Source organism: Panthera onca, chromosome A2 (genome assembly GCF_046562875.1).
Source record: "Panthera onca isolate mPanOnc1 chromosome A2, mPanOnc1 haplotype 2, whole genome shotgun sequence".
NCBI lineage: Eukaryota > Metazoa > Chordata > Mammalia > Carnivora > Felidae > Panthera > Panthera onca.
Genome location: NC_138340.1, coordinates 140,590,459 through 140,604,673, shown reverse-complemented (window position 1 = coordinate 140,604,673; position 14,215 = coordinate 140,590,459). Strand labels below are relative to the sequence as shown.

Below are 14,215 nucleotides of genomic sequence, written 5' to 3'. Positions count from 1 at the left end.
GGCACAGCCTTTGACTCATTGGAGAGCCTGAGTGCGTGAGGGGGAGGAACAAAGCTGTTTCCTAGGTGACGGTGTGCCGGCCTCGGTGGTGGATTGAGCGGGTCCCTCGGTGGTGGATTGAGCGGGTCTGAGCGAGGTTCCCAGAGGGCTGCGCGTCCCCGGTCTGTCGGCACGGTCATGGCGGGTTTGCTGAAGAAGGTAAGGTGAATGGGGAGGTCATTGTTGGAATTTAGACTGTGCGGGTAGAGTCAGCCCGATAGCCCCTGATCCTGCGGTGGCGGCCGGAACTGGCGCGGGCTTGCGGGTGCTTTTGGGGGGTACTCGTTCTGCTGTGCTTTCCGGGATGGCAGATTTAGTAGCTTCTCTGGGAGAGGCAGGAAAACGCTCCGAACAACTGGCTTGGAGAGACCAATAGCTGGCTGGTTTTCGGCCGGTTTTAGCCAGGGAAGTGGTGGTTTTGCCCTTCCTTAGCGTGGTGGACGCGCGGCGTTGTAACCTGCGTGAACCTTGTTTTGTTTTTGAACAGACCACGGGCCTTGTGGGATTGGCCGTGTGTGAGAGTCCACACGAGGTACGTGCTGCTTCTTTGCTGAGTTCCCAAGGAAGACTCCAACTCTGTGACCTCGTTTGAAAGGCTGTCGGAATGCGGATATTTCAAGCCCCAAATTACAGCTCAGCCTGAGAGCTGTCTTGAGACGAGAACAGCGTCTACCTCGTTGATCCGATGCCATTTCTTGTTGACTTTTCCCGTAGCATTCTCGTGGCTTCGCTGGTACTTTTATGAGTGCCCTCCCATTCCCGTATCTCCAGTTTCCACCTTTTCTCCCGCCTCCCCTTTTCTGCCTGGGTGACCTCAGTACAGTTAGACTTACCGAATATATCGCTCTAGTAACTAACCCCTTATGTCATCAGTTTTCCATTCTAGTGGGTCCTTCCCATCAGTATTCAGAATGCTTGCATCTAACAAACCATCCTCGATCCTTTTCCTCGCTTCAGTAATCACCCCACTTTTCTCCTCCTTATAGATAACTCGAAAGACTTAATCTGTACATAACTGTCTCCAATTTCTCTTATTCCCCTGTGAACACACTCCACTCAGACTTGGCTAGAACTGCTCTTTGCAAGGTCAGTATTTCTTTGCTGCTAAATCCAACGGTCAGCTCTCCTTTCTCATCTTAATTGACCCAGTAACAGCACTTGTCACATTGGGCACTGTCTTCATCTAGCACTTTGTGCGTGGGGCCACCTCAATATCCTGGGTTTTTTTGTTTTTTTCCTCTTATTCTTTTTGCCTTCTCCTTTTCTGGTCGTTTCTCGTATCCCACTTACAAATTTGGGAGTGTTAAGACTTGGTTCTTGGGACTTCTTCAGACTTTTCTCTATTTATATGCGTCTCCTTGTCTGGACCCAACCGAGTGGTTTTAAATACCACCAATACACTGATAATTCTTAGATTTTTTTTTGTGGATCACTGACCTCTCTTTATGAGAGTCTTGTATATTTAATTGCTTAGTGGACATCTCCACTTGGATGTCAGACATGCAACCCAAACGTAATGTCCAAAATTGGCTTCTTATTCTTCTCCTTCAAACCTGTTCTTCTCGCAGGCTTGCTCACCTCAATGAATGACAGTTCCATTCTTGCAGTCACGCAGGTCAAAAACCTTGAAATCATGTTTAATTTTTTTCTTTTGTTTACGCCCCACATTTAGTACTTCATTAAATCCTTTGGGTTTTTACTTTTAACGTATCCAGATTTTGAGTACTTCTCACTATCTCCTCTGCTACTACCATATTCTCAGCTACCATCATCAAGCTGTGGATAATTGCATTTGCTTCCTAACTGCCTCTCGCTTCTTGTCACCGTTTCAGTTTGGTCTTTTTTCACCCAAGCTAGAGTCAGCCTGCTTGTGAGTCAGGTCATGTCACTTTTCAAAACCCTCCAGTGGCTTTCAATTTCACTCTAAAAGAGTCCTAACAGAGGCCCTCCAGATCACGATTCTACATACTGTATTCTACTAATTTATCCTGCTCATTGGCTCTCTATTAGAAGGCAGATTTTTGTGAAGGCAGGGATTTTTCATTCCATTTGTTTACTGCTAGAGCTGTGACTAACTAGCACATGGTATGTGCTCAGAAAACATAAGGTTTGTTGGATGAATGTCTTAATTATGAGTTGATAATGGCTCATTATTGTCTAAAACTGAACTCCTGGTTTTCCCTTTCTAAATCTATTTCTTTTACTGTGGACTCTATTTTTCCTGATGATGATGAGTCTTCCTACTCTCCAGGCTGGAGCTGGACATCACAGTTGGTACTTCTCTTTTCCCTGGATCTTCCCTCATGTTTATTTCAGCGACAAGTTCTGTTGATCCTTTTCTGTAATAGCTCTCCAGTCTTACCTCTTTATTCCCTTATGTGTAGACAATTACAGCAACTATCCTGCTGGCCTTTCTGCCTTTTTCTCCTCCATTGAGTCCTTTAAGTCACTACTACAGGTTAAGTTTCCTGGAACACAAATCTAATCATATAATTTTCCTAAATCATTTAATTGCCCACAGAATAATCCCAAATGCTTTAATGTGGCACACAAAACCACTTACAGTCTGACTCAGTTTTTCTCTAACTTTATCTCCTAAACATTTCCTATGTGTTCTGTATTCTAGCCACAGGCTGTCCAATAAAAATATAATGTGAATTATAAATGTAAGCCATGTTTGTAATTTTACATTTTCTGGGAGTCACTTTTTTTTAAAAAGAAAAATGTAAAAACTAACAACATATTTTATCTAACATAGTCAAAATATTTCGGTATATATTCGATATAAAAAGTAATATTTTATATTTTTATACTAGATTTTCAAAGTCCACTGTATGTTTACATTTACAGCACATCGTATTTCAGACTAGCCACATTTCAAGTGGTCAGTAGCCATATTTGGCCAGTAACTACCTTACTGGATAGCATAGTTCAAGAAAAATACAACTGTATACTTATTATGTTCCTTTTTTTCCTGCTATTCAATCCTTTGTGTGTATTCTATGTGTAAGATTGCTTTTTTCTACATCTTTAAGTGTCCAAGTCCTACCGTTTCTCCAGGTCTGTCTCAGATGCTGCTTTTTCTTGAACCTTTTCTCTGATATCTGCTGAAGTGACTCCCTCCAACAGAATAATAATAATGCTAACACGTACTGAAAGTTAATGTGTGCCTGGTACTGTTAAGTTACACAACAACCCCTGAAGCGGGTATTATTAACATCTCCATTTTAGAACCCAAGTCTCTTATCACGTCTTTCTATTGCCATATCCTTTGCTAAAATTAAGAAGAGATGAGGGTAAAAACCCACACATAATTTGGATTATATGTTATCTGACAAGGTCTAAATTAGTATAATTAAAAATACCCTCTGTTATGGGACATCATATTCAAATATATAAATAATGTCTAAATATGCAGATTATTTTTTAAGAAAAACAATTAGAGGCCCTCAAGGTTTGTTTATTTGTTTATTCATATGTATATTGTGAATATATACAAATAGAAGTAGGTATTAGTACCTATCGATTTTATACAATTAAACTAAAATTTCAAATTAAATACAAGGAAATAAAAAATAATTATGTATGTATATTTATGATTATACTTGTTATTTATGAACTGTCATGAGTCAGGATCTGCTTAACGACTTCTTACCATGTGACTTTACTACTAACCACTGTTTGTGAACTTTAAGTTCACTGTGCTTCAATATGTGCTGTGCAGTGACTCAGTTCTCTTGCTCCTTTTCTCTATTAAGCTTGTGGTGAAACCTTCATTAACATGGTACCAACTCAGTCGTTACAAAGCTGAAATATCATGATTACATTTAGTTAAATTTGATCATCCTGATAAGCATTGCATATTTTACGCATATAGGGAGTTATCTAAAATAATGTAAGGGGGGAGGAGAGAGAGAGAGAGAGAGAGAGAAAGAAAGAATGAATGAATCTCAAGCAGGCTCCACATCCAGCACAGAGCCTGATGGGGTCTTGATCTCACGATGATGAGATCCTGATCTGAGCTGAAATCAAGAGCTTTGCTGACTGAGCCACCCAGATGCCCCTGTATTTTTTTTTCTACAGAAATTCAAATAAGAAAACTTGGGGGGAAAATCTGAATTTGAGTGCTTAGGATCTCAAATTGAGAAATTATGATTTAGTAAATGAGTTGATTTTCAAATAGATCATTAACAATAAGTTAGGATGCAGTTTTATTCTTACTTGTTATTATACCTTTAACTTATATACAACTTTTGTTCATGGAGCATGAAAACTATCCATATTTGTACAGTTGACGCTCGAACAATACAGGTTTGAACTGCATGGGTCTACTTATATGCAGATTTTTTTCAATAAATACAGTGCAGTACTGTAATTATATTTTCCTGATGATTTTCTTAATAACATTTTCTTTTCTCTAGCTTAACTTTATTGTAAGAATACAATATATGACACATACAACATACAAAATATGTGTTAACTGTTTATGTTATTGGTAAGGCTTCCAGTCAATAGTAGGCTATGAGTAGTCAAGTTTCTGGGGAGTCAAAAGTTCTGTGTGGATTTTCAACCATGACAGGGATTGACCCCATAACCCCAGCATTGTTCAAGTGTTCACTATACTCATAGTTTTAAAGGGGATGGTTTTATAGGGCACAGACATGAAGCAATTGTAGCAAAGAAGAGTTAAATGCTTTGTAAAAATCAGAAGTGAGGTTTTTAAAAATAATTCATGAGACTTTAAAGTGTTCTATTAAATCTGATGATATTTTAAACTGGAAACGTATGTGATTTGTCTTTTCAGAGGCTAAGAATACTGTACACAAAGATTCTTGATGTTCTTGAGCAAATTCCTAAAAATGCAGCATATAGAAAGTATACAGAACAGATTACAAATGAAAAGTTGAGTATGGTTAAAGCGGTAAGTATCTGACTTGATTTTGCTTTCTTGGATTTATGGTTTCCAGTGCAACATTAACAACAACAAAAAAATCAGTTGCTTGTGTTTTGCATATTCTGCATACTTCCTTTCATTTCTCTTCTGTGCTTTCCTTCCATCCTTTTTCCCTTTCATTCAGCAAACTCCTGTCCACTAAGTGCTTTCCTTCTGCAGGCCACTATTAGATACTGGAGTGGAAGAATAAGGTCAACTCCCTTCTCTAGGCTAACATTGTCGCTGCTTCTTTTACCTCTTTTCCCTCTCAAGTCCTTCACTGATTGTTGATTTATTTACAGATATGTCAGTCTTATCTCTTCTCTATTTTCAGAGTAAAGAAGAAAATGAAAGCAAAACAAACAAAAAATGTGTGTTGTGTTTAAAGAAAATTGTCAGAAATAACTATTTTAAAAAGTGCTTTGTTGCAAAGAGACCAGGTTAGTCTCTTAACTACCAGAAATTATATCAAGCATTGTTAATGGGCTGAATATGTACCCACACCCTCCCCAAATTCATCTGTTGAAGCCCTAACCCTCAATGTGGCTGGAACCTCTACAGAGGTAATTAAGGTTAATGAGGTCATAAGATTGGCCCTCTGCTCCAATGAGACTAGTGTCTTTATAAGAAGAGACAGCAGAGGAACACCTGGGTGGCTCAGTCAGTTGAGCATCTGACTTCGGCTCAGGTCACGACAGTTCATGGGTTCAAGTCCCACATCGGGCTCTGTGCTAACAGCTCAGAGCCCAGAGCCTGTTTCGGATTCTGTTTCCCCATCTCTCTGCCCCTCCCCTGCTTGTGCTCTGTCTCTCTCTCAAAAATAAATAAACATTAAAACAAAATTGAAAAAAAAAAGAGACAGCCGAGAGCTTGCACTCTCTCTGCCATGTGAGGATACTTTGAGAAGGTGACTTTCTATAAGCCAGAAAGAGAGCTCTCTTCAGAAACTGACCCTGTCGGACCTCAGTCTTGGACTAACAGTCTCTAAAACTGTGAAAAAATAAGTTTCTGTAGTTGAAGTCATGCAGTCTATGTGATTTTGTAATGGCAGCCCTAACAGACTAACACAGGCATTTTATTTTATTTTATTTTATTTTTTATTTTATTTTATTTTTATTTTTTAATATATGAAATTTACTGTCAAATTGGTTTCCATACAACACCCAGTGCTCATCCCAAAAGGTGCCCTCCTCAATACCCATCACCCACCCTGCCCTCCCTCCCACCCCCCATCAACCCTCAGTTTGTTCTCAGTTTTTAACAGTCTCTTATGCTTTGGCTCTCTCCCACTCTAACCTCTTTTTTTTTTTTTTTTTTTTCCTTCCCCTCCCCCATGGGTTTCTGTTATGTTTCTCAGGATCCACATAAGAGTGAAACCATATGGTATCTGTCTTTCTCTGTATGGCTTATTTCACTTAGCATCACACTCTCCAGTTCCATCCATGTTGCTACAAAAGGCCATTCATTTTTTCTCATTGCCACGTAGTATTCCATTGTGTATATAAACCACAATTTCTTTATCCATTCATCAGTTGATGGACATTTAGGCTCTTTCCATAATTTGGCTATTGTTGAGAGTGTAACACAGGCATTTTATAGCTTCTAACTCCAAGGCTGTAGCCACATGGTAGACTGTTGCTAGTTCTTTTACACCAAACTATATTGTACTGTTGTGCAGTTAAATTTTTAAGTTATTAAATTTTCACACTAGCAGTTATCTCATGGATTTTTATAATTATCCAAAATAGTGTTCATAAGCTTGAAAGATAATTTACATATATGTGATAAGTGGCCCTAATGTATTCTTAGTATTATTAGGTTAACATAACAAACTCTGTAGTCCAAAGAGCATAATTATTTTTCCTTAGGTATACAACAGGACCATGTATTTTGATTTGGAACATTTATTCTTGGTAAATGTGAAAGTAACTTATAGATTAAAGTCTAAGGGGGAAGTTAGCATTTCTTTTAATTTCGTGTCTTCCTTAAGGAAAATGGGCTTATGCCGTTTTTCCCATCACAATAAGAAATTTCCTTTTTCTTTTCATGAGGTGAAGCTCTTCAACTTTGAGTCTTTCTCTGCTTGCTTTCTTCATAACTGTTCCTCTGTATTTTATTTCTTTAAAGCAGAAGGACTTTTTTTTTTTTTAATGTTCATTCATTGTTTGAGAGAGAGAGACAGAGACACAGAATGGAAATGGGGCAGTAGCAGAGAGAGAGGGAAACACAGAATCTGAAGAGGCTCCAGGCTCTGAGCTGTCAGCACAGAGCCCGACACGGGGCTCAAACTCATGAACCACAAGATCATTACCTAAGATGAAGTCGAACGCTTAACTGACATTCTTTTCTTTAATCTCCTGGGTCCCCTAACAGTGACTGCCTCTCTGCTCTGGGTTTGAATTTTGGCTTTATTTTTTTATTTTTTATTTTATTTTTTTAAAAGAAGGGCTTTAGGGGTAGCTGGGTGGCTCAGTCGGTTGAACGTCTGACTTCGGCTCAGGTCATGATCTCACGTCCGTGAGTTCGAGCCCCGTGTCGGGCCTGGAGCCTGCTTCGGATTCTGTGCCTCCCTGTCTCTCTGACCCTCCCCCGTTCATGCTCTGTCTCTCACTGTCTCAAAAATAAATAAACATTAAAAGAAAAAAGGGCTTTATTTTTTGTTTTTAATGTTTATTCGTTTTTGAGAGAGTGAGAGAGACAGAGACAGAACACAAGCGGGGGAGGGGCAGAGACAGTGGGAGACACAGAATCCGAAGCAGGCTCCAGCCTCTGAGCTGTCAGCACAGAGCCAGAGGTGGGGCTTGAACTCAAGAGCCATGAACTCATGACCTGAGCTGAAGTTGTATGCTTAACTGAGTGAGCTGCCCACATGCCCCTGAATTTTGGCTTTAAAACTTAGTTAATTCTGAGTTAAACAATCTTTCTCAAACATGTTCATCTGCTTTTCCCCACCCTTTCTTTTCCAACTATTATTTATTCAAGAACCACTGAATGCCTGTTATATGCCATGTGTGGTTGTAGGCATGGAAGCTAGTGCCTATAAGGAAGTGAACAAAACATAAAAATCCCTGCTTTCTTGGAGATTACACATTAATGGTGGGAGGCAAAGAATTAAGGAAATAAAGTCATTACATGGCATGTTAGAAGATAGTTAAGTGCAGTGAAGGAAAAATGGAAAAAGAGAATGATGTGTTTCAGGGTCAGGGATGTTACATATATGTATTTGTTTCCTGTGCCTCTTCTAATAAACTTAGTGGCTTAAAACAGTAGAAATTTATTCTTTTACATTTTTGGAAGCCGGAATTCTAAAGTTAGTATCAAGGGCCCAAATCAAGGTTATCAACAGGGCTACACTTGCTTTAGAGGTTCTAGGGGAGAATCTGTTCCTTGACTCTTCAGCTTTGGTGGCTTTTAGCATTTCGTGGCTTATGGCCACATCACTCTTATCTCTGCCTCTGTGGTCACATTACTTTCCCTTCTTCTATGCATAATTTCCCTCTGCCTTTGTCTTATAAGGACACTTGTATTTGGGCCCACTTAGATATTTTAGAATAATCTGCCTGTCTCAGGATTTTTAATTAACATCTACAAAGTACTTGCCATACGGGGTAACATTCATAGGTTTCAGAGATTAGGCCATGTACATTTTGTGGGGCATTATTTAGCCCACCACAATATAAATTATTATCCTAGTGATCCTTACTAAGAAGGTGACATATGAGCGATGGAAGTAAAGAACAAGCCATGCAGATATCCCTGGGCAGCCAGCAGATGCCCTGAGGCAGAAACATGCCAATTCCTGTAGAAAATGTCTTTGTTTTTTTCTCCCTCTTTTCGTTCCATTTGTGGGCCAAAAAACCATCCTACTTAATACCTTATGTATGTGTAAGTGTGTACATACTTCCTGGCTCTCACAAAGCTCAGTTGACTAGAAATAAATAAATGTATGTTGTTGAATTTTCTAGGTATTTTTTTTAAACCTCTTATTGAAGAATAATGTACATAAAGAAATGTGCCATCATTATAAGTGTAGAGCTTGATGACTTTTCACAAAGTAACCACACCCATGTTAACACCAAATCAAAAGGAGGACATTTCCAGAATGCCCAAACTCTCTCGTTCCCCTTCAAGTTACTACCCTCCTAAAGATAACTACTTTTCTGACCTCTAACACGAAATATTCATTTTGCCTGGATTTTCACTTTTTATAAATGGAATCATCATTCTGTGCTCTTTTGTCCATGGTTTCTTTCACTTAATACTGTGTTTGAGAGAATCATGTTATTGCATACAGTTGTAGTTTGTACATTCTCACTGCTATATAGTATTCTGTTATATCCAAATACTATATTTATTAATTATATATGGTCATTTGAATTATTTCCAGTTTGGAGTTATAATTTGTGCTACTGTTCTTGTGCTAACATTCTTGAACATGTCATTTGATTAATGTATTACGCTTTCTGTTTGGTATATACCTAGGAATGGAATTCTGGGTCACAGGGTAGTATTTATTTTCAATACCAATGCTCTCAGAGGAAATATAGGAAATACTAAGAAAATAAAGTGGTATTTTAAAATCTGTACTTTAGAAAGACTGAATTGGGCATCGTATTTCTTACTGTTGATAAGCAAGTTAATATTAAGACAGAAAAGCAATAAAATAGTAGAGAGATGAAATGGGTTTCCACCACATATTTGGCAAACATTAGTAAGGGTACAATGAAAGAAAAATTAATTATATTTGCCAAATTAAGTGCTGTTTTATATTTGGGTCTTTTTAATTGGGATATTGGCCTCAATATCCTAATTAAATATTAGATATAGATATCTAATTAAATAGTAGATATTGCACTCCTTTGTTTAAATCTTTTTTTCTTTTTTTTCCTTAAATTTTAGGAACCAGATGTTAAGAAATTAGAAGACCAACTTCAGGGTGGCCAACTGGAAGAGGTGATTCTTCAGGTAAAGAAAAAGTTGAATAGTTAGATGTTTGGTTTTAAATGTTCAGAGGCACAATATTTAGAGATATAAAACTGACATTCCAGAAAAAAAGGAAAACTGAATTTCTTTATTTATATCAACTCTCAAATATAAGAATAATCACATGTAGGAAATCTTTCTATCATGTATATGTCAAATATTTATCATTAATTATGCATGAATTTATGAGGCTTCTGTGGGAAAACTGGAGTGTGAAACACCTTGAATTTAATCAGCATCTTCTTGTTAGCCTTACTTTAGTTCAAACTAGTAACACGGTGTTACTGTTATATTGACACTTTTATCTTTTTAGATACAAATACTTTTATGTTTTAAAGGCTTAGTATATTTTTAATATGGAGAGATACAGATCTTGTGAATCATAAAATTAAAATACACTTTTATTTTTGACTGTTGGATAACACATCTATGTTGGCAAGAATGCTGCAATTTTTAATTAAATCAGGGGAAATTATGCCTTTTTTTTAGGTTGTGCGTTTTTTCCTGAATTATTAGTAAGGTTAAACTTAAAATATGTTCTTGTGTTTTATATAAAGCATGTCATTAATGTTTTTACTCTATCATTTGTGTTTAGTATTTTTCTTCTTTATTTCTTTGAGTGTTTTTTCAAATAAAAGAGATACTAATCATTGTCTGCACATTTTTTTTTAGTCTGTTCTTTGCCTTTTGACTTCAACTGAGTATCTTTTCTCATAATTTTTTGATTAAATCACCCTGCCCCTTTGCCCCACCACTTTAGAACCCCCTCTCCCATATTATAGGTTTAGATGTCTCCCCTTAAATATGTCTGATATTCAGTTCTGTTTCATTTAATTTGTACATGTTTTTGTATTTAAAAAAAGTGCAACTATTTATTCTTGTGTTTTATTAAGGGACAAAGAAAAGGAAATACTGGGTAGTATTGGTGATGAGGGAGTTATATCACCAACAGACATGATATGCAAATTCAGAAGAATTGTTAGATGACTCTGTAAAAGAGGAATAGGGCATTCAGATGGCTTTTTATGAATGTAGACCATTTTCAGTCATTCAAAGGCCTGTTTTCCTGGTCTTTCTATTCATTTGCCAGCAGTTGTACCATATGGGAACTTGATGCTAACTTCTTTTCCTTTTCTGTTCCTCTTTCTTTTCTGTCAGATTTCCCTTTGATCATGACTTTATTTAACCGATACATTAATTTATCATGCAGTTATAGTCTTAAAATTCAATAAGTATTTTTAAGTCAGCTGTGCAGTTCTCCATGTTTTATGGGCAATAGTAAGATTAAATTTTAATAATGTTTTACTTAACCCAATATATTTAAAATATTATTAAACATGTAATCAATTTAAAAATATTGACATATTTTGCATTCTTTTTTATACTAGGTCTTTAAAATCTAGTGTGTATTTTGTACTTGCAGCACATATGCATTTGAACTAGCTGCATTTCCAGTGCTCACTCAGTAGTCACATGTAGGTAGCAGACAGCATGAGAGGAATAAGGAAAAGGTACTGAGTGTGTTAGAAGCTAAAGGAAGGGAGGAGGGGTGGGCACTGGGCCACATGCAGCTGGGTCCAGCTATGTTCTGGGTTAGGCAGCCTCCTCACACTACACAATGCCTTGGGGGCTTAAAAATGTTCGAGGGACCTGGGCCAAAGGGCAGTCAGGATACTTTTAATTAGTGTTTATACTGTTTTCTCATTGCAGCATTAGTAAATCCCTCCACCTCCAGATTTCGTTTAATCTACTCTTTAATTCATTGTACACATTTTAGACTGTTGCTGCTACACACAGATTGTCTGTTTTGTACCACTGGCATAAATGAGGCATTGCTTTAAACTACAGAATTAACAGCCTGTGATAGAATCTGGCACTTACTCTGTATTTGAATTCCTTCTGTGACGTCCTGACAAGTGTTTAATAGTGTTCTTTCTTCTAAGTTGGCCAAAGTTGTCATAGGTCTTTTGTTGTATAAAAATTGTGAAATAAAAAGATACCTGAAATATATTCGTCAAATATGTTATAAATTTGTTTCAAGGGAAAAAGTAAATATAACAACCTTTGATAAGGAAATTAATCAATGAATATTTTTTGTCCACCTGTGATATTCTACATTCCATAGATCACTGTTATACAAACTGTGGATCTCAAGTGATTATGGATCAGTAAAATCAGTTAGATGGGTTGTGACTAGCATTTAAAAAAACATAATAGAGAATAATGTATCATAGCTAGTAAAAGCAATCATATTTTTAGTTTTGTTTTAGGTATATGTGTGTGTTGTGGTTCCCTTAGTAGAATTTGTTTGTTGTGTTTTACGATGGGCCATGATAAAATAAGTTTGAAAGCCGTTCACACTGGTAAAGGGACATACTTCTGATCCTCAAAGAATTTGGAGTCTAATAGTGAAACAGACAATTAGTTTGAAAACTCACCACATAAGCTTTTGGACACTCTAATAGAAAGTGAGAGAATCCATGAGAATTCTTACTCATGATTGTGTAGCTATGAAAGGTAAGGTAATTAATGATGTAGAACATTTGATGGTAGAATAGCTTATTAGGTATGAATATGATAATAGTTCTGATAATTATATTTCAGTCATTAGCTATGGTAAATATCTATTAAATAGTATAATCAAACGCTCTTTTAAAAAATTTTTATTAACAGGCTGAAAATGAACTAAGTCTGGCAAGAAAAATGATACAGTGGAAACCATGGGAGCCTTTAGTGGAAGAGCCTCCTGCCAACCAATGGAAATGGCCAATATAATCATCATTAAATGACTAGCATGTTGATGGGAAACTGATGTAATTAAATGTTCCTTATTATTAATATCTAAAATCAAGACAACTAATACAGAACGTATTTAGGAGACTTGTTAAAATTGATGACTGTGGTAATAGGGATTTGTGAATCCATACTTGATATGTAAAGCATTCACTTAAATTATTTCAAAGATTTTTCTTTTGTTTTTTTTTTTTTTAAAACAGAGAGGTTGTGGAAAGATTGGAAAGTTAATTGGAAAAGTTCTTATAGATTTTCAATGCAGAAGCCATAGTTGAAATGTGAAGTATTTTTAGGCATGTCTTCAACACATCATTTAATGGTTTTTATCCTGAAAAAAATAGGAAAGATACTTAATTAGTATTATTGTTTAGACAAATTTTATAAATCACTGAAGTGAATTAGTAAAAGTAAAAACCATCAAATTGTAGTTGTACAGTTGAGGAAACTGATTTGGTATTTGAAAGAAAGACCTATTTATAGTAATTGTAAAAATGTTTCCTTTTGTCTCATTTAAAGAAGTTAGCTTTCTGTTCCTTAGCCTTTTGTTTTCTTGATCAACCAAAGTACATCAAGGTAGAGATAGAATTTATGTAAAAGAAGAGACATAGAGAGTTCCTAAAGTTTACCTGACTTATGAACAGGCTTATATTCAGAACATCTCTGTGTCACATGGGTTGTAACTTCCAAGTAGAATCACTAGGTGGTTTTCACTAAGTTTCTAATATGAGTGCAGCTGGGTATCAAACTGAAAATAAATGCTATCGAAGGAAAGAAACAGTTGGCATAAATTACTTTTAATGTGTCCTCACCTTTTTTCCTAGGCCCTATCATTTCTAAATACTTAAATTTGGTATTTTTTAACTTCAAGATAATGCTCTTGTGAGTTTGTATGCATATGTGTGTTTTTTGCCATTCCTTGTGGCAAAGCAGAATCAATTCAGAATTTTTAGAATGAGAAAATTGTATTTTTTCCAATATATTTCTCCCCTTACAGTGCTATAAATTAAATGGTAAATAAATATTAAATGAAGTGGATTGAGTTACTTTTTAGCAGTCTGAATGCAAAAGAAAGCTTCTGCGGGGGAAGTGGGAAAAGCTTTAGAGGGAGTCAGAAGTCCAGGGGTCCTCATTCCCATGGTCCTGTTGCCGTTGTGAACTCAGTGACCAAGTGGAGGCAAGAAGAATTTATGATTTGTAGCTTCCTTTCCAGGTCTAAGCATTTGCTTTCACTATAATAAATTATATTTATAGCCAACCATTTTTTTCAGGTCCTTTGAGCACATAACAAACAGATGACTTGGTGTGTCTTTTCTGCAACGTTTTAGCCCCACTTCCACGGTTCTTGGGTGTCTTATCTATTTCACCAACAGAGCTTCTCTGTGCCTGTTAATTAAAAGGACCTTATTGGGGGCGCCTGGGTGGCTCAGTCGGTTAAGCGTCCAACTTCGGCTCAGGTCATGATCTCAC

At 36.7% G+C, this 14,215-nt stretch overlaps 1 protein-coding gene across 2 annotated transcripts; it reads left to right on the top strand.

Moving 5' to 3' along the window:
- The first annotated feature begins 57 nt into the window (after positions 1-57).
- Positions 58-13,783, top strand: NDUFA5 (NADH:ubiquinone oxidoreductase subunit A5). 2 transcript variants are annotated; one of them, XM_060633009.3, is made up of 5 exons: positions 74-198; positions 527-571; positions 4,844-4,960; positions 9,872-9,937; positions 12,629-13,783. In XM_060633009.3, the coding sequence occupies exons 1-5, from the start codon at positions 178-180 to the stop codon at positions 12,728-12,730; spliced, it is 351 nt and encodes a 116-aa protein (XP_060488992.1). In that variant the 5' UTR covers positions 74-177; the 3' UTR covers positions 12,731-13,783. The 2 variants fall into 2 exon arrangements, with proteins under 2 accessions (XP_060488993.1, XP_060488992.1); XM_060633010.3 differs by lacking the exon at positions 4,844-4,960 and having other exon boundaries at positions 58-198.
- Positions 13,784-14,215: the final 432 nt, after the last annotated feature.